Source organism: Labrus bergylta, chromosome 8 (assembly GCF_963930695.1).
Source record: "Labrus bergylta chromosome 8, fLabBer1.1, whole genome shotgun sequence".
Lineage (NCBI taxonomy): Eukaryota > Metazoa > Chordata > Actinopteri > Labriformes > Labridae > Labrus > Labrus bergylta.
Window position 1 is genome coordinate 10,133,334 of NC_089202.1, and position 21,363 is coordinate 10,154,696.

The following is a 21,363-nucleotide window of genomic DNA, read 5'->3' on the forward strand; positions in this document are numbered from 1 at the left end:
CTACTCGCTTACAAAACAGCAACAAAATCAGCCCCTTTCATCGTCTTTCATCCAGGTCTAAACTCCCTCCCGCCCACTAGGGATGCTCAGCCAGGGAAAAGCGCCTGGTTTACAACACAGGCCCTAAGTCTCTAGCTAGACTCTTCTCCTCTGTAGTTCCCCAATGATGGAATGAGTTACTAACCTCAATTTGATCTGCGGAGTCCCTTTGCACCTTTAAGAAAAATCTAAAGACCCTGGTCTTTCATTTACACCTCCCAATTCAATCATAATGATGGGACTGATGATGGTATTGATGATGATGACGATGGTGATATTTAACATGGTGTTGGTGCTGATGATTGATAACTACATAAAAAAACTGTGCTTTGCCTCTGGGCATTGCCTGTCAGTACAGTCTGTGTCTGATCAGACTTAAAGGTGTTCGTTAGCACTTACTGACATTGTTTCATCCTCTCTAGATCGTTGCTTGTGTTGCACTTAGTCTCAGATGTAAGTTGCTTTGGACTTAAACATCTGCTAAATGAATTGTAGAGTTGGAGATCATCAACTGTCTACCCACCTGACAGAATTACTTTACTTGTGATGACAACATTTTTTGTACCTAAAAAATATTCTTCTTACAACATAAAATAATTTTGAAGTTTATTATTGTTTTAATTAAAAACCCTTTGAATAATGTGATACCCAGTTTGTGTGCACCAACTATGTGGTCATCACCTAGAGTCTAGACAATGACAAATTTTACCCCATATTATACCATACCTGAATTTATAGCACTGTATTGCCTAGACATGTATCTTTAAATGCTGCTTGGATAATTGAGAGGTTTGGTTTGTGATAGACAGATGTAAATGTGAAAAAGTGAACAGCTGGAAAGTACCTCCCCCACCCCTGTGTTTCATTTAAGGGACAAAACAATGCAACAACACAAAAAAATGGGTCAGCAGAATTTGATGATTGTGTCTCATGGCTCACAGTATTGTAAGAAACCTTTATCTTGTTCAGCCATATGAGCTAATACAGCTGTTTGGAAAAGTTACTGGTGTCCAGAGGGGAGATAATAGGCCCAAACTCCATGCACACCCAAAAAGTTTCAAAACTCTAATCGCTTTAACTGTTAGAACAAATTGAATTAGGCAGATATTTGTGACTGATAATATGTTGGCAGAAGATAACACTTTGAAAAGCAGGCAAACAAATCAGTGTCAAACATGTCTGTGGCACTGTAGCAAAGAGCTGTGTGGCATAAAAGAAACTTTTGGCAACTAACACATCCTCCGACAAATCTATTCACACAGAGTGAATTCACATGTCCGCTTGCTGAGCTCCTGGGAAGTTTATGGCTGTTATTGTGTGTTTGTCACTTAGATGTAATGGATACTATGTTAGTTATTTTATTGTTTGTTTGTTATACTGTTGTGGTGACAGATTGCTGGGGTGGACATATTTGGTCTGTTTCCATGCACTAAAGACTACTTGAGGCTGTCATTTTCTTTTGATCTCTGTTGGATATTCTGATGAGCAGTATGACCTCGTCAAACTCATATGTATTTCTTTTTATGTAGCTATTTTGAAAACGTTAACCCTGTTATTGTTTAATTTTCTGGTATTTTGGTGGACTTGGCATTCACATTTATGTGACAGAATGGACAAATTGACTGGACTCTAGTCCATCTAGTTCATATAATTGTGGTAGGACATCTCTTTATTTGTTGGGTGTGGTGGTGTAGCAGTATCTCAGTGGTTACGCAAGTCATGTGTTAAAAAATGACATGATTGAAAAGATTACAACACCCGAGCAAGGTAACCTCTTATACATGCATCATCTCCGTAAGTGTAGTGCTGCCAGAGCACACCAGAACGGCATTCTGGGACTTTTTTCTCCAAGTGAGGAAATAACATATTTTCAGTTTTCATAATATTCAAATACATACATATAGGCCTACAATTTTTTTTGTTCAAGTTCCAATCATCATCATTAAAGTGTATGTCATGCAAGAGGGACGGTAAAAATAAACACAATGGTCAGATATCAATTTGACATTTAAGGCGACTTGATTGATTCACGATGTCAACTCATGCACTGAGTAGCATGAAAGAAAACACTCCACCTTAACGTTTTGAGCAGCTGTCAAAGAGCTGTCTAACACTCCTGGATTAATACAAGGCAGGGATCGATTAGATTTCCTGTCCACATTGCGTTCCCGTCCTTGTGCTCGTGCATCAGAGCAACCGTGCGGTGCCGAAGCACACCAATTTTAATTCCATCCATGCCAAGGCAAAGGAAGTGTACTGTGCTTGGTTATGGTACGGAGCACTCACACTATTCTAAAGAACTGGACTTGGGGGGGGGGGGGGGGTTAAACGTGTTTGGGCACGGTACGGATAGCCTACTGTGAAAGCACCCTAAGTGGCTGCTTACTTTTATATACAGTTTATGGTTTAACTGCTTTTCATTCACTGCATTTTGGCTCATGTTCAGTGAAAACATCAACATGCAAAGCAGGTTTCAAAGAAATTGAATACATTTTCAAACACATTATTCAAAATATATATACATGATATTTTATATACAGTAGATAAGCAGAGTGTGTTAAACACTATACATCTACATTATAATGATTGCACTATAGCTGCAGCCCCAAATTCAGTGATAGGTTTTTAGATTGATTTCCCACTCTCAGTAAACAAAAGACATGGAAGCAGGCAAATAAAGCACCAGGAATCAGACATTCACCTCCATCAGCCCTCTGCATGGCAGTTTGGATAAACAGAGAACGACTCAGTCTGACCTCACTGTCAAACAGACTGACACGTATCACCTCCAGCTCCAGTGAGCACTTCCAGCCTCCCAACACCTAAACTGCACCTCATTCCTCACCTTGTACTTTGTGCCTTTTTTTAATCGAAGTTTTATTTTTTACTGTACTCACATTTTGACAATGTAAAAATACTTCAAAGGAGCAAGCACACTATTCAAATCTTATTTTCAACTTCCTAAAGCGTTTGTATTCATATTTTATGTTGTCAAAACAAAAGACTGAGTGGTAAACTACATGGTTAAAATGAAAACTTCAGCATGGATCTTTTAATTACATCTAAGGGGTTTATTGGCGGGTGTGACAGAGTGGACCACAGCAGCCCTGTGAACCAGGCCTGCAGCTGTCACACACATTACACACATGCAGACTTCACTTTTCTCCTTCTCGCTCCCCACTGATGTGGCCCAGTCAACCCAGAGACAAATAGGCCCAGACATGGTAGACATTAAGACTAGCTAAAAACAACATGTTAAGTATAGACTTGCTCTCCCGCAATGCAAACACAAAGTGTTCACTCTGCTGCAATTATACACATTTTGACATGGACAGCAGGGGAGACAGATTTCTTTATATTTATGTAACTATGTGTTTCAGGGAGAGTCTAAGATGTAGAGACATTTTTTGTGGCTTTAAGAAGTCATGTAAACGTTAGGATGAAAGGGTAAGAAAACACATTTTACAGGTCAAGGGTTTACCGTGTATGTATGTAATGGTTTTTTATCACAGTATGAAATTACAGTTTAGATGTTGTGCATGGTCCATGGCAGGAGTGGGCACAAGCACAGTAAGCCAGCCTTCCAGCATGAGTTTCTCAAATTCAAAGCCAGCCTCCTGAGGAATGCCCCTGTCCCTTCTCCAGTTTCAGATCAAATTATAAGTCTGACCTTCGTAAATTCAGCTATTCTTAACACCTGAATTGTTTCTAAATCAGAGGTTGACATGATGTAGCACTTGGGTGACTGCAGAACGTGATGTGCCAGTTTCAGATTTAGTCACCTGGCTAAATAAAAACTCTTGAACTACATCATGCAGCTGTTGGAGTAAATATTTAGTTAGATTTCTCCCGAAGTTATTTTCTGACTCCTTCCATCAAAGTTCTCCAGTCGATTCTTGAAAGTGTTGAAAAGAAGGGGGGACTGGCTTGCTGAAATGATTGGTAACAAATGACTTTGTGTTGCAGGAGGGGGGCTTCCCCCTGTGGATCCTCAAACATAGTGTATTTTCTTAAAGGAGACAATTAGCTCCTGATGAGGCAGCTCCACTTCGGGAGCTGTTGATATCAGGCGGTCAAAGGTCACTTTGTGAAGCGGAAAAGCCAGAGGCAGGAACCTGCTCTTCCAGTGGGAAAACATCACTGGCTTTTTATTTATGAGCTGAGCTTATTTCGATCAGATGGTTGATACCTCCGTCAGCCATGACATTTTCTGAGGAGACATTGAGCATTTTCTTTGCTTTCATCCAAGAGTCGTTGAAGATTATGGCTTTATTTGTAAATATATGCAGCCACACTAGGCTATAGCTAGTACAAGGTATTGGGCCTCAAATTAGGACGGGTTTTTATTTGCAAGTTTTAAGAGAGTGTGTTGTATCTTGAGTAGCTGGTGGAACTGTGTGCTTCAGTAGGGTCATCAAAACGTATGTCTGTCCAATCACTGGAGGAAAATAATCAAACGTGTCCACTCATGATCAAACGTATCCACTTGAAGGAGAGACCAAATAAAATAGCAGCCATTACCTCCAAATTGTACACAAACATGTCTAGCCATTAGGAATTTTTCAGTGTTTGTTTAAATCATTGAGGGAAAAGTGTTCTTTCTTCCTCTTCATACTTAAATACTATGCAGATCATAGCAGTCATTTATAAGCCGCCATTGTTCTCAGTCCAAACACAGCTTGTGTTTGTAAGTCTGTAGTTGTGTGGTATAGTCTGCTGTACTTATCTAACCTCTTCTCTTTCTAATCATGTAATATTTAGAATATATAGAGGTTACTTTGTGCGCTGGTTAAATCCCATGGCTTTCACACAGTGCACATGCTGCATTGAGGCCTTTATAAAATCCAGCTGGCCTGCTCCGACATTTTCAAAGTTGTTCTTTTATCTGAACCCCATCAGAGCCAAGCATAGTCCAGTCAGACACCCACTGCAGCCTTCAAAGCAGCCAGGACTTAAAGAGAACATAAACTCATTTGTACAGATTAAACTCTCGGATCATAAAGATGTTTTCTCACCAGTAGCTATTAAACGTGCTGATGCTCATCTTATTTTGTAAGGGAGGCTCTTGGAATCAGTGATATTAAAGCATCCATAAGCTTTGATGCAGCTGCTGGTAAATGGGAAACTGGGACCTTGATGCAGCATGAAAACACACTCCTATCCTGAAGAACATGAACTCTTATAGGTGTGGCAAAATGTTACCATGCTAACATGACTCCTCCTGCCCTTCTGTTCATAACTGTCACAAAAACACAACCTTCTGAATGTGGATCAAACCTATTTTAAGGACCATTATTTTTAACTAGTCCTGTAAAATTAAGGAAAGAGATCTGTTTTCCCTGACGCAGGCAACACTCACTGACAGTTAATTTTTACTGCTGTTGTCTGAGGTCAAACTGCATTTTACACAAAAACACAAAGTAGCAATGTAATGTTCAATATTTCGCTTTTAAAAAAAAGTGCATTCAGTCACACACATTTAACTATATTACAGTCTAGTGTCGATGTGTTAATGAGTGCACCCTTTTTTTTTGCCACATTGCTCCTGTCATCTACAGCAGTGCTCAGGAGATCTACACTGTGATTGAGCCTAACCACAACCAGGTGTGCTTGAAAAGGTTTTGGTGAGACTGGCACAGGGTCAAGACGGGGGGGTGGGGGGAGTAAGAGGAGTGGGAGAGAGGGCTGAGTACCAGAGGAGTAGAATTGCTTAATGTGAAAACATCAAACGATTTCAATCTGGTACCAGAGTGTTAGGCTAAGGTGTCTGAACTTGTTATGGTGTGATCATGCAGGGCTGTTGCCTTTTGCAAAACATTTCTAAACCTTTTATAGGAAGAACGGGGTACATGAACAGGCCTATATGCTAGTTATGCAAAGAAATAAACTTTATTTCCAAGTCTCAGCTTTTAAATCCGTCAAAATTTACGAGCAGGCCAATGTCAATCAAGATGAAACACAAATGAGGTGAGTTGTAAAATGTACAATCCAACATCGTCTCTACACAACAAGCCAAGTGGGGCAGAGAATTATTATTATTTTTTTTTATCCCAACTATGAAGTCGTCTGTTTTGAAAGGCATCAAGGCTACACCCTCCTCTGCACCCACAGCCTCACGCAAACCATACTGCAAAGGTATGTGTGGTCATGCACCGTGTAAGAGAGTCCAAACCAGGCAGCTTTGTTTGTTATCAGAGCCAAGCTTCTTTTTTTTTCAGTGAATATGTTCTGGAAATAATCATCACTATATGCACGAAACACAATGCAGCAGGAATAATAAGAGTATTTCTTGTATTTCAATCAGTATTTTAAAGAAGCCAAATCCATCTGTTGAATTGAGTTACCAGAGAAATGTGACGATAAACTTTAATATCAAAGAAAATTAAGTTTCCCAAAGTTAACCATACTGGAAATACCATAAAAGAAAGTACTAAAGATATTTTATGTCACTCAGATCTGGATGATACGGGTCACATGGACATAAGAGGCAGACTATATGAAACTTGTTTGAAATGCTGAAACCAATCTTGAATCTATGATTAACCAATACCAGGCAGGGAGTCAATATTTTGGGAGGACATGGATGAAATAACAACACTACCAATGCCAACGCAATGACCAAAGCTATACAGGGCTCTTTTTCTCATTTGTGTCTCCATAGAAGTAGATTCAGCCATGCGTTAATCTGACCCCCTGCTGCGCACAGATCAAGGTCCTTTTCTCTTTTTTTTTTTCTTCGCCTTTGATTACACCGGCCTCCTGCCCTTGTTGAAATAGTTAAGCCTGTTAACTCTACTTCTACTGAACATATGATGAAGCTTGGGAAAAAAACACCAGAGAGAGACCTCTAGGGGTTGTGATTGTAAAAACACCCATTTTACATAGATCAGTAATTTGTTTACTACTTCAGTTGAGGATTTACTGAAAAATCTGACCTTTGCTTTGTTTTCTAACATCTTTAATTCCCAGTCTTTCAGTTTGTGTCTGTGTTCTGTAATGAAGGTCAGAAGTCGTATTTTAAGTATCATAAGCTGGAATATGAAGTTGCGCTTCTTATTATGTTTTAAAATTTCAACTTTATGCATTTAAAAGTAGATTGCTGGAATAAGTCATTGAATGACTCTTTCACTTAAAGCTTGTAGAGGTGCCATTTATTCATCTCATTCCTCCCCTTCAAAACTCAAGTTATGAAGGCTCTATAGTTCCTCCCTGTATAAAGTGAGCGTCGGTCTGTGCACAACTTTTGTCATCCTTTCCACAAAAGCCTTTTCCTTACATGAAGGTATGTTTTGTTGACCTTGTTTTTTATAGCTTTTGATCATTATCTTGGCCCAATCTCTCCCTTTTTTTCCCCTGTCACACACTTTGATATGTATGCTGGCTTTGGCTTAATAAGGTAAGAAAACATTTTACATTCTTCCCTGCCAAAAGACTGGGCTGATCCTCAGTAGTGCTGCAGAGCTCAGATACCTCTTTATCAGAAATTGTGGGCTCTTTAGTTGTGCCAGCCAATCCCTCCCCACCTTGACACTGTCATGCTAAAAGGATGCATGACTAGCTCCTAATGGTGGTTTTCCAAAAATCTCATAGCGTGATTTATACTGCTAGGGCATGTTTGATGACAGCCAGGTATGTCTGTCTTTAAAGTGGGCACCAATTGTGATGAAGCAGACCTTCTCTCATCTCACTTGTCATTAAGGCAGTGATTTGTTACCTTTGTATTAACATGATATGGGCTTGTTTAATCTTCCAAGTATGCTTATTTTAAAAAAATATTCTTGGAAGACATTGATAAGGCTGTCAACTTGTGAACCTCATAAATGAAGCACAAGATCCTAGACTCCTGTTTAAATGAGCTCTGATCTGCAAAGGCAGGGTGTTATCCCATTCAGGTTCTCCTTTGATAACCAAGAAAAAACAACATTTTGCATTTGTTGACTTTATCTCCGACATGTTGTGTAACTAAATATATTTAATTTATGTCAGTATAGAAACTTTTGAGACATGCTACAGTGCACTCTGTAGTTAAATGAATTCATCCACATTTATTCATGGTAGGAAGGCCTTGGTTTCTCCATCGCAGTTGAGCGGAAAGAGTGTTGGATTACTTTTTTACATGACAGATGAAGGATGAGAAAGAGGCCTAAAATATTTCTGAAAAATGTAGACAAGGAGCCTACTGTCATAGACCGACGCATCTCATGTTGATTTTCCCAAAGTACCATGAGATCACATAGGACACACATGTCTTTGTGTTACACATATTAGCAAGAATATAATAAATGGTACACAGAGGTATAACACTTGTCATGTGCACAGCAAACTAGATAATGTTGAAATAAAGAAAAAACTCAACCATCCACAACATAATAATATATGCTCTGTGATGTAATTTTATTCTACAAGCTAATTAGCTTAATTAAGTGGACTAGTTTCATTGTGAAATACATTTAGATATTTAATGAGCATGTTTTTTTTTTGGGGGGGGGGGGGGGGGGTTTCGCTAATGTAACTGGTCTGTAATAATGACTTGCAGTTCTTACCTGATTATGCTAGCTAATAGAGGAAGGTTACAGAAGATCACTTCATCGATCCCCTGGTGATGGACGACTCAATACCATCTACAGATCGATCAGCGAGGGCTGAAATTATTATGATTATAATATTCTTGTCTGGATCCATCTCTGAAGAATATCTTCCTTCTCTGCCCGGCCACTAAATGTATGTAATGTGTCCACTCACCTGTTTTTCCCAGCTTGTCACGACAAACAGCTTCCTCCTGAAGTCCTTTACATTGTTGGAAACAGTGAAGTTACATAGAAAGTCATGTTAAAAGTAGAAACAGTTTCAATTTTTAGCACAGCTCGAGTCAAACCCACAGCTTTTAAAGGGAGACGCCACCACAGTAATGGCACCTTGTCATTTGTGCTTTAGAGAAGGAGAAAAAGCTATTGAAGCCTCTTTAGCACTGCATTTCTTATAGACCAGTCGTAACATGACAGAACAAATATGAATGTTTTAGATATCACAACATGTTTTAAGGCACAATATAACAAAAACAAGAACTAGAATAATTGTATCTTTCTTTGTAGTGCATGTGATTGAGGTTCCAAATTGTAGCTGTGAAAAACTGCAAAGAAATCCCTTTTCATGCCAGTGTTGAAGAAGATGTTGAAACCACATTTTATCTGATATCCCCCATCGGTCTGTAAAGGTTAGTCACAGTAAGGAGTTCAATCAAAACATTATATTATGCCAACAGGAGGCCGTTGGGTGTACTCCTTCAGTTTGCCAAGCACATATGTACTCCTTATCTGCCAGCTCTAACATGATTCACCAGGACTATAACTGCAAACACATCAATCATTTGGTGATGTCGAGGAGGATTTTTGAGGAGAAAGCAGTCAGTCAAGGTGATTGGGACTTTGTTCCAGTTGGGAAAACAGGATGGCCCCAGAGGACAAAACAGGTCCTTGACTGTCTGAGCCAAGCATGGATTATATTCATTTAAGTGACAACTCAGAATAAAGCAGAGTCTATGCAAACAAACATCTCCTTGATATCAGAGGTAATTAATGTTTCAGGATGAAATGGTCTCATACACATAAGAAATGTTTTGTTTTAGTGCATTTATTGTCTACTAAATATTTGCATGTTTAATGTTAACACTGTCAGATCTACTATAAGCACGAACATCACACCTCTCTAATTACAGTATTCCTTCCATGTAAGTCCATTATATCTTTCCTCTTTGGTTGTCAATAGCAGTGCTGACTTGACCCTTTCCCAGAGCTCTACCAGCTGTCAGCAGTCAGATCACACTTCACATCCCGCCTGGCATAGCAGAGCGGGTGCCAAGGTGAAACAATCTGACATGACAGAGCACTCATGCAAAGGTAGGATAGTCATGGTAACTGATGGTTTCGATCATACATCACCAAAGAGTATCATTTTATGTCCAGCCTTATCTTTTAAAGTTGGACAGCGTTTTGATGAAGCCTGTTCCTCATGGATCGTCCTCCATGGACGAATAACTTCACTTTGAAGGCTCTAAAGGCCAAATCTGAAGGAGGACATATTATAAAAACAAACGCATGCACTAGCTTGTTTGATGATCGTACTGTAGGTGAAGTCTGTGCCAGGCTGATTGTGGATCTGGATCAAAGATAATGGCCTTCACATAGCCAAGAAATGAGTTGTGTTTGAAGATATGTACGTGTGTGTGTGTGTGTGTGTGTGTGTGTGTGTGTGTGTGTGTGTGTGTGTGTGTGAGAGAGAGAGAGAGAGGTTTTTTGTTGTTTCTCTCTATATAACTCTGAGTTTTGTCTATACTTTCACAGTCCTGTGCTCAGTTTACTGCCTCACTTTGCCTCAAAAAATGTTCTTATTCTTAAAAGACTTGCAGCCGTGCTAAGGAAGGTTTTCAGTTTAGACTTTATTTTTTTCAGTTAAGTTTAAAAATGCTTTTTACTGCAACTCACTTATTTTCACTTCATGCATTTATTTCTTTATTTTGCTGTTATTTGGAAACCATGAATCTCCAACATCTGAACTTATCTGTACTCTAAACATCTCTGTTTCCCCTGACATGCACATAGCTAGTAACACTTCGTACATTCTTAACCATACAATATTTTCACTTCTATGTCAAAGGTGTCTGTACAGTAGGTGTCAATTTGCCAGACTAGTGGAAGTAATAATCTAAATAACACTGATGACAGGAGGCTTCTTGTAATACACTATATGTCAAGTTAACTAGAAAATGTCCTTATTAAAGCCACTGACAGACAGCTGCCAAATGTTCTCCTCTTCACTATTTAGAAGATGGGAGGAAACACATGTTGGCTTGATAGAAAAGAAGAGAGAAATAAGAAGAAGACTGCAGTTGTGTTCTAGTGATTTTTACAGCCCGTCTTTCTATTACCCAAAGTTACAGAGATGGTGAACTCTGACAGATATGTGTGCTTCCACATCGGTCAGCTTCCTATTCCTAGAGACGAGTCTGAAATAGATGTGGTCCCAGCACAACTGTGTTTATTGGACAGAGTTTGCACTGGTGCGTTTCCCCTCGTGTCAGGTTGTTAAGAATGAGAGGGAGCGGAGTAAGTCATGGGCAGAGAGACAGCCAAGAGGAGTGAGAGACGAGGAGGGAAATGAATTAGGTCACTGAGGTCGTTCTTGAGATATTTTCCAAACCTCCTTTAGAGAAAAACTTTTTTTTTTAATCGTATCTTATACATGAAACTCAACTTTTTTGATTTCAAGGATCATAAAGAATACATTTAGAAAAGCACTTGGCTTTGAGGACCTGTCTGTTTTATGGATAAAACGATAAAACTCCTAAAGTATAAAAGTGCTGCGCACACATGTGATAGAAGGGAAAAATATGGTGTGATACTTTAAATCGTAATCTTTAAGCATATGGTTCTGCATCTATTTGCACGACTGGTTTTTACTACAGTGAAAAAAAATGTGTTTGGCTGAACGAGCTGCCGAGCAACACATGCGGAAAAAAAACTTGACCCAACCTTCTTCCAACAGAGGAGGAGCGTTCACTTCCAGAGCGGCAGATGCACCACTAATGAACAGTTACAATAACTTCATGGTGACTTGTTTTAACTGTATTAAAGCTGTCCTTCTCACAACCCCCACACAGACCCACTTCAATTGTTGATCCCCTAGTTTATATCTGTGTCAGGCTTTTGTCTGCTCTGCTGAGTGAGAACATGCCTTCACTCGGCTCTCCGCTCCACTACCTATCTATGTCAGTGTTGGCGATGGTGGGGAAACCCTGCTGAGGAGGTGAAAGGGGGCAGTGGGCTACAAAAAAGTAGCGAAAAGGAGGGGGCATTTATTGGGGGAAGTCTAGTGAGGGTCTCCCCACCTGGTCGCTAAGGAATGACTCATTAGACAGGCAGCCACTAATGAAAGATTTGTCTGTCCTCACGTTGGCCTCGCTGTCATGTCTCTCTCTTCATCTGGAATTCTGCAGATTCCACCTTCGCCTTCCTCTGCTGTTTCTATTTGACAGAGTCTGATAGCATCTTGACGGTTGGTTAACATACAGTTTATTGAAGAGAGGAGATGATTAGCCAAGGATGGCCTTTAAATGCTGTGCAGAACATGTGCAACCTCTCAAGGTATTAATGAAAAGGTGGGCCATGTTTAACTGGAGGATTTTTCTCTGAAACTCCTCAAAGCTCAGAGACAAATGCTGCCCCTGCTACCTTCCAGAAGAATTATTGTGACTGACAAAAACATAAACTTTCACTTAAATTCGTATGTAAACACTTTAATAAACACAACAATCCAATTTCCCCATTTCCAATGAGGGACAATGAGTACCGTTGAGCTCTGTCAGGCAGTTTTTCTGTTTACTGGAACTAAGCTGTGGTATGCCTAGGTATCAAATGTCCCTGCCCGGATAGAGTGTCACAGCACAGAAACCTGATCTGCTGGCTGCTCCTGTGAGATTTAACAAACCCAGCTCTCCCCACGATGAGGACAGGAAGTTCTGGTACAACAGGAAAACAGAGGTAAATCAAAAAGAAAAAAGTAGGGTGGTTAATTTTAATGTTCCAAACACTGTCATCAACTACGTTTAAAGAACGTGTGTCCAGCATAGATGGTAAATTACTTGGTCGTAGTCTCAGTGACATCATTGTTGGGTTTGTGAAGAGGCATTTTAAAAGCCGATCACCATATTGGACAAGGTATCTCAACCAAACTTTCAATCAATCTAAAAACAGGTGGGGAGGTAGAGTTGGGGTGGGCCTTAATCCTTTTGGCATAAGGCTACAAAACCCCACCTGTCAGTCAACTCAACCATGTCCCTAACTATACAAATATATGAGTAATTCTAAGGCTTAATACAAATTCAAAGTGGTGCAGTGTGTACCAAGAAAGAAATGGGCTATTGACACCAAATTTTGTTCTTCCGACTTCGCTGTAATATGTTAATTTCTGCTGTTTAAACCAGGAATTTCAATGTGGATTCTTGGCTTTTTGGAGCCAGCCTCAAGTGGACATTCAAGGAACTGCACTTGTGCATCTGCTTGATTTTTCAACACCGGAAGTTGCTGCTTTGTGTTCTTACTATTTTATTTCACATTTCTCATATGAAAGTTCCTCATATAGTAATTCCCCTAATAATGGCCCAAAAGCACACAAACACAGCACCCATTTAACTTTTGGTTTTTAAATCATGCCCTGTATATAAACACTCATCTTTTCACTAGACTAATAAAATCCATCCAATATAATTTTATTTACATAGGATATCGCATATACAAATGTAAACTCAGTGTGCTACAGCGATTAAGTCAAGATTTCATTCGATATTTGGCTTATTTTGATCTTGTCCCAGGCCTTAGCTGTGTGTCTGCTAAGAGACCTTCACACCCCTTGGGCCAATCAAGGCCTCCCTCCCTTTAAGGGCAGCTCCCAATGAGGAGGGCTTCTTTACTCTGTGTGGCCCTACTCAATTTTCTTCTAATCTAAACCATCCTCGCCATGTGTCTTCCATCATGACTTCCAAAGCATTTGAATAAACTCCAGGCAAGAGGAACAAATTAATTAATGTCTGTTCCTCTGTGCACTTTGTAAACTGTCTGTGTGAGTGTGTGCATGCATACGCCTGCATTTGGGCTCTAAGTGCTATGTATGTTTATGATCACAAATACAGAAATGCATACACACAAGCAGGTTGTCCGTATAAAATCCACTCTTTGGTTGCTCTCCAAACCAAACATGTTGACCGTGATCTCATTGTTACCTGAATTCCCGCTTAACAATTTCCACCTGAGTGCTATAATCTGCTTTTATTGACCCATCATTCACCTTCTGTTTTCATTAAGGGAGAATGGGATAAAGGAGAAGAACAAATCTCAGTCTGCAAAGTACTATAGTATGTTACAAGCAGATTTACATGGTGGGAGGTCTTCCACCTTAATTACTTATGTTTTCTCTGCTTAAATTTTGGAACAGGAGGTTTGACTTACAGAGTGAGAAAGGCGGGAAGGAAAAAATGAGTAGGAGGCAAAGTGGATGTTGTTTTTGCTGCTGTGTTTTGTGACCCAGAGGGCCATTACATATAACGTAAACTCAAGGGTTTCTCATAAAAATACCAGGAGACAAACATGAAAGATGGGTCCTGTTATCCTTAGACATCAGCAGCAGAGTTGTGGTGATGCTGGCTCACACAAGACTGTGCTCTCCCAGAGGGCTTCAGTTTGCCTGTGTACAATTTAACCAGTGGAGCGCCTTCTGAACTCTGAGACCAAGCTAAATGCACAGATGGGCAGTGTATTGGCTTTTGGACTATAGTCTACTTTTTCACAGGTCCCCACCTTTAATCACACCTGAACCCAAACTGATCTCATCCTCATTGAGCTGCCATACTATTTGATTAATGTCGCTGGCACTTGTTCTCACCTGGATTCACTATTCACTCCTGTTAACTGATGTTTTTCAACATTCATAGTTACATTTTGGTCGTCTTTCAAGCAGGTAACATAACTTCAATGGTCTTTTCAATGGTCTCTCAAATCTAACAACTTCTGCGTGTACAAAAAGTAGCCGCAAGAAACCACGGAAACTAAGAAATATGACCACATTTCTCCAGTTCTAAAAACCTTACACTGGCTACCTGTTACTCAAAAAATTCCTCTGCTTGTGTTCAAGTCTCTCAGTGGCTTGGCACCCAAATGCACCTCTGACATGCTTGTGACATATGAACCATCTAGGACCCTGAGGACATCTGAGGCATAGGTCTAGTGGCCGCCTCAAGAGTTCAAACTAAAGACGGTGGAGCAGCATTTTGTTGTCATCCAGCACAGCTTAACAATGTGCAATAGATCATTTCTATTGGGCTGTCTAATTTATACTTTTTACTTGTGTAAGCTAGCTTGCGCCAACATCAATAACAACACAGAACACAAAGGGTTGGCTGAGTGTTGAAAGATTGATGTCATTGCATAATGATGAACATCCTTTGTTCAAATCAGATTTTTTTTTTTTTTTTTTTATTTGGCATGACACATACTGATTTAGAAAGATGGAGAAAAGACAGATCGGATATAGTTTACAATAGTTGGTCCTTATCTTGATTATGTATTTACTATTCTGCCTGTTTTTCCTTTGTTTATGTATTTAAACCTATTACAAATTGTTGGTCTGATATCATACCATCACTTTCTCAGCCTTATCACTTCCACATTCCTCATAGCTCCAGGCTTTATATACTATAACCTGTAGTGTGCCAGGCATCCTCCTCTTCAGCTTCATGTCTGACCGCTCCACTCCTGAAAGCAAGAACATTTTTAATTTACTGTTCAGCGTGCAGGGTATCCTGCCCAGTGGGTCTCAGTGGGTTTCCTGGCTCTGCTTTGGATGTGGTTTATGGGTTCCGCCTTCCTCGTCAAGTATGAGCAGAGGTAGTCATCCTTATCATTTTATGGCACTTTCTGGAAATAAGTGCCTGTGAACAGAAGAGAAACTGAGCATGAGAGATGTGTTTGCAGCTTTTATTTGAACACTGATTTTGATGACTTGAGAGCTGGGGGATGGTTTTTGTTATGAGATTTGCCATGAAGAGATGATGTAATATTGACCCTCGCACCATGCAGCATCGCTATAATGTGCTGGCACTGTCACAGAGAATCAGAAGACGTCAAGACCAGCACAAGACGGATTCGCTCTTGAAAGTTGTCTTCTCAGCACAAACATTCATACAGTCCTGTCTGTCGAAAGGGAATCAGGCCCCACAGCAGGTTTTCACTCTTTTTTTCTCCTGGTAGTCGAGCACATTCCTGATGATTATAGAAATTCCGCTACTACCTTTATGATTGTCATAATTACGAGAGCATTACATCCCTGTAGCTATTCCAGCTGAGAAAACGTGCCTGTGTATAGCAATTTAAGAAGAGAAAACAGCTGTTCCCGGTGGTACATTAAAAATGAGACGTAAAAAAACACTTTCACTTTGATGAGTCATTTTACTGTCAGGTTTTTGTCAGTAAAAGCCTCAGGGGGAGAAAAAAACAGTCTGCTGATGTCCTCAGCTGCACTCATGCATTGTTTAATTTGAAGGGTGTCTTGTGTGGTGTAAAGAGTAATTTACTACATAGTTGGATGACTAATTTAATATTCTTAGGGCCGGGCTGTGGAAAACTACTGCTGCTGCAGCAAATTGTGTTTGTTATTACCTTGGGTAAGAATTGAAAGAAGCTACTGAAAAGCCCTGACTTTCCTTTATCCATCACATCTTTTACACTTCTTCGACCTCTAGGATTCCCTTGACCAATAGCAAACCCATGAAAATTGTTCAGAGCCATTGATTTAGTACTTTCAGGTGGTTGCAGGGTTTCATGTGAATATGAGAATAGTAGGTCACAAACATTTCCCCTGATAAAAAAACAGGTGCCTTTGTTCTTTTTCTAGAGAGGGCTACCCTGTAGACCCAAACTTTTAGGTGCATATTTGTGCCAAATGGTATGGAACTAATCTCCTCTGAGCTATTTACCAAAAGAATCGGGCCTCTCAGAGGTGCAGTGGTGTGTGGACTGCAGCCAGGCACAGTGAAGGAACTGATTGGTGTTGGGAAGAAACAACTTTATTTTTGATAGAGGATCACTAAACTTCCAAGGCCACCAGATCTCTTCAAGGAAACATTTTTCTGCTGCACTGTAGCTGATGGACACAGATACACATAGGAAAAAAGCATTCAGCCCCGTGACAGCCCAGGCACGGACACCTCGCTGTAGCAGTGCTGTGCGGTGATCTGGACATGATCATTGCTGGTTGTTCAGCAGCGCTGTGTGTAATTTATCTGTTGACTGATTAACCCTCAGAATCCGTGAGGAAGTGCAGTTAAGACTTTGAGATGAAAAATGCACACACTGAGTCAAGGCTTGGGTTTAAGTAGGATCACAAATCAAGCTGGCTTTGTAGGCTCAATGTGTGATGAGTAACCCTGAGCATCTTCCTCTTGTCTTTCTGCTTCAGTGATCACAGAGCTTGTCTGTTTAGAAATTCCTAATCTCAACTCTCCTAGTCATCTTCATGAGGTTCAGAGCAGTGGATGTGCCCTATCCTTGACCTGCAGGGGAGAGTGCAGCTGTTCAAATGCTTTTTTTTTTTTTTAGATGATGAAGATTTCATTTTGCACCTGAGGACTTGTTTTATATTTTTGCAGAATCACGCTAACCAGCATCCATTTGGACAAATAGCTCACGGTGAAAGCAACGACAAGTCACAACAGGACACATTTTTTGAGATTGCACTAAATTGAATGGTGTCATGTGTTAAAGATTTTATATATTTTGCAGCCTAAAAACTGTAGTCACAGTGGGTATGTTTACAGAGGAGATTTAAAAGATGATGCTGACCTGGAAACCCTGAGGTCAACTGCCTGGGAGTTCCACCGCCCCCAAGCTGTGGAACTCCTGAACCAAAAAAAAAAAAAAAAAAAAAAAGGCCTTAAAACAGTTCCTTCCTGTTATTTATAAAGACACAAATCACCAGCATTGCTCAGCTTCCTCTTTAATACCGCTGGACTTTTCTCTGGAGGGAGATTTATCCCTTGTGGATGTTGTTGCCAGTAACTGGCCAGAGGTCTTCCATAAAAGACCAGCGACCATCTAGTCATCACGTTTCTGAGCCATGTATGGCACTGAATGCATAAACACTAAAAGCTCTGCTCCACTCATACTGAATACTATTTGAGTCATAAATTAGGAGCAAGATCTAATGAAGAAATGTGTTGGAACTGGAGTGTGAGCACTTTAATCACAATCTGAAAACAGATCAAATGGGAGCGTTTGAACTACACATGGCTCAGTCCGAGTCGGTCTGCATTGCATCTCCGATAACATACAGTGTGACTTACACCACTACTGTCAGCTCTACCCAGACTTGAAACTTTTTTTCTAAATGGGTTGCATTTCATGATGTTGCATGATAGTAGTCCCAGTGGGCCTCTGTGTAATGAGTCAGAGGTTTTATTTGCATTGTTCAAAGGTTGTGTCCCACTCGAACGGCATGGGAGACATCAGATGGTCCGGTCCTGTGTGTGCCAAAGGAAGTGGCAACACAGACACACACGCACACACACACCCCCACACACACACACACACACACACACATACACACACAAAGACACACACACTCATTCACACTCTTATATACTCATTAGTATGTGTTTCTCACACTACCAATTTTGAATTAGTGTCAGCTGTTTTTAAAGACCAGGATCTGATTTATGTGTGTGTGTGTGTGTGTGTGTGTGTGTGTGTGTGTGTGTGTGTGTGTGTGTGTGTGTGTGTGTGTGTGTGTGTGTGTGTGTGTGTGTGTGTGTGTGTGTGTTTTGTGTGTTACAGTGACGTTAGAGGGCAGCAGATACTTGTGTAGGGTCTGTTTGTTTGTTTTTCCCATTTGCATGTTTGTCAATTCAAGTTCTAACTAAAAGTCAGTCATGCAGTCAATAGTGATTAATCATCCTCCTGCAACTGCATCATCTGCTGGGATGCAGCACACCGCCACCTTGCAAATTGCTTAATGAAGGGTGTGTGTGTGTGTGTGTGTGTGTGTGCGTGTGTGTGTGAGCATGTGTGTTTGTGTGTGATAGAAAGAGAGAAAGGGTGAAACTGCCTATCTTTGCATAATGCATGTTTGTGTACATGCCAGAGTTTTGCTGACTTAAGAAGGTCATCAAGCCTTTAAGCAAGAGAGAGTATCTGTCTACACGTATATGCAAGAAGGGCCATTTTGCAAAGTACTTATAAGCAATGTGTGAATGAAAATAAAATGCTGAGAGAAAAGCAGAGTACCAAACTGCACTGCACTGGACAGAACTGGACTGTGCTGAAGAGTATGTCGCTGTATCTGCAGCAGCTTTTGCTGAGTCAGAGAGAGTTCACTCAGCAGCAGTGACGAGTGAGCCACAAGGATTGCGCTCAGTGCTGCCCTCCCCTGGCAGACGGCACGCAGGGTGAGGGATCGTTAAAGCAGTTGCAGGAAATGTTTGCCTCAATCACAAGCATCTGTCATCCGTCGTATCTCTATAGTACTCTGTGGTGATTCAGCATCAGATTAATGGCGGTATATTGTTTCTTAGAATTGTGGTGGTTTTTGGCTCATGCTTCTTCCCCGACTCTGTATTATGCTATTATTAAACTACAGATATGGCTTTGTCAGCAGGAAACAACCACTGTTCACTAACTCTCTGCAGATGTGCTCTGAGTTGCTCCCACCACTTCCATGCTCTCACTCTTCCTTTTGTAGGGTATTTATCACATTTAGCTACTTTGAATAATTGCTGCCAGTTATTTTCTGCACGACCTAAGTAAGTTTGAAGGAGATATTTGTAATCCACCCCTAAAACATTAAGTATGATGCAAGCAGTTTACTCTGGAGCCTCTGGTAGATGGGCACTTTATTTTTCAAGAATATAAATGTAATGATGAAATCTGTTTGTTCATTTTAAATATGAAAGTCTGATAAAAAGATACATGTGTGACTATTAACTGTTTCTTTCCCCACTCTGTGCTTTTCTCTCCCTGCACAGAAAAACTGTACAACTCTACTGGACGGGAACTACGGCGAGCCCTTTTTTCCCTCAAGCAAATTTTTCAGGTAATTATGATTCTCTTCAAAAAATATCTTCCTATGATTAAGCCTAAGAGAACCAGTTCCTTTTTGTTTTTGTTCATGATCAGAACCAGCATGTAAAATCTCCTCTGCAGTGCTCGGAGGTAATGAATGTGCCTATGCATGTGGCCACATTAACATGCAAGAACTTCATGTAGCGTGCGTGGCGCATATACATCAGTGCCCACATGCGCACTGACAGTTGGACGCAGCATTGTCTTCTTGAGGCAGAGTTGTTGCTGTTGAGAGTCTGCCTTCGTGGCAGCTGCGGAGCTTTCAGGTCTGGTCACAATTCACACACTGGGCTGGGCCGAGCTGGCCTGGCGAGCAGTCAGACACAGAGGGGGAGGGTTAACCAACAGTTAGATGGAAAAGAGAGCAACAGAATTGGTGCAGGCCCAGAATAGATCAGAGTTCACCTCGCTCTTAACAACATGAGTGGCTTTGTAGGGTTGCAGAACTGTAGAATACTTTTTAAAGAGTGCACCTGTCCTGATAGCTGTTTATTTTCTCTAGACTACAGAAGTAGTATGAGGCTTATATGACTTACTCATTGGCATTGTAAGAGGTACAGGTTTTGAAATCCAGGATATAAGGTGTGTAGTGGTTGGATCACAGCGATGGGGAGTCCATCTGAGCAGGCAGCAGGAAGCCATCCTGTAATTGTATTACATGCAATGTAACTGTCTTAGTGAGGGTTCAGTTTAGTACAACTTATTTGTTCATGACTTCTTAAGAATAAAGTAAAAGTTATTTTGAAAGGCTTACGCTAAAGCTTAGGCACCTGAAAAGGTTGGTTGTCTCGTTACAGTCCAAATTTAAGCATGAAAATGTATCAGTAGACTTTTCCTGTTTTCTAAGCATCTGCCGTGGCATGAAATAATGAACAAAGCCCTGATGCTTTTTGTATTTCTATCTTTATCACATAAACATTTTTTGGAGTGGGGAGACAGTTGTCAGAGCTGTAAAACATCCAGTTCTAGATCATTATTTCTCTGTAAACTCTCATTCATGATTTGCAACCATCTTATGAGAACTAATAAAATGAAAAGAACTTTGTGGTCAGTATGAAGTGGATGGCCGGACTAAATCAATCAAATCAATTAAATGAATTTATTCTCTACATTTGACAATTGTGTCTAATTGTCTTGACATTTCCCTCTTTCTCCTTGATCTCTCTCCAGGACGACAAGGACCTGGTGCATGAGTTTGTGGTGGCAGAGGGACTGACATGTTTGATAAAAGTGGGGGCTGAAGCAGACCAGAACTACCAGAATTACATCCTCAGGGGTACGTCCACTACAGAGCAGCATACACTCACAGCTCATTTCTACTTTCTCACACTGAATTTACAATGCTGGCTAATCAAGGACGCTATTAATCAATCATGTAACACTTCCCCCTCTATTAACCTATCCAGAAACACATGTGTTTACACACACCATGTAAATTGATGATTCTGCCTGATGACCTTCTCACACTCACACACTTAAAGCACATAAACATACTCAAATGTGTGAAGAGGATAATGCTGAAAGAAGGCCAAGTTTAGCAGCTGGTTGATTTATCTGTCCCATGTTGATGAGGTGAAAGGTCACACTGTTTTCATTAAGGTCCTGCAGGGTCTGGGGCAGTTTGTACAGGGATACTACAGGACATACTACAGGACCACGGGTT

The 21,363-nt window shown here is 40.5% G+C and overlaps 1 protein-coding gene across 3 annotated transcripts in view; it reads left to right on the plus strand.

The window, feature by feature from the left end:
• Window positions 1-21,363, plus strand: part of fhod3b (formin homology 2 domain containing 3b) — an 86,007-nt gene that overhangs the window by 30,033 nt on the left and 34,611 nt on the right. For all 3 annotated transcript variants that reach the window (XM_029277967.2, XM_065957997.1, XM_065957996.1), the window contains exons 4-5: window positions 19,604-19,671; window positions 20,871-20,976. In XM_029277967.2, the coding sequence (XP_029133800.2) occupies window positions 19,604-19,671; window positions 20,871-20,976 (174 nt within the window). The remainder of the gene's footprint in view (window positions 1-19,603; window positions 19,672-20,870; window positions 20,977-21,363) is intronic.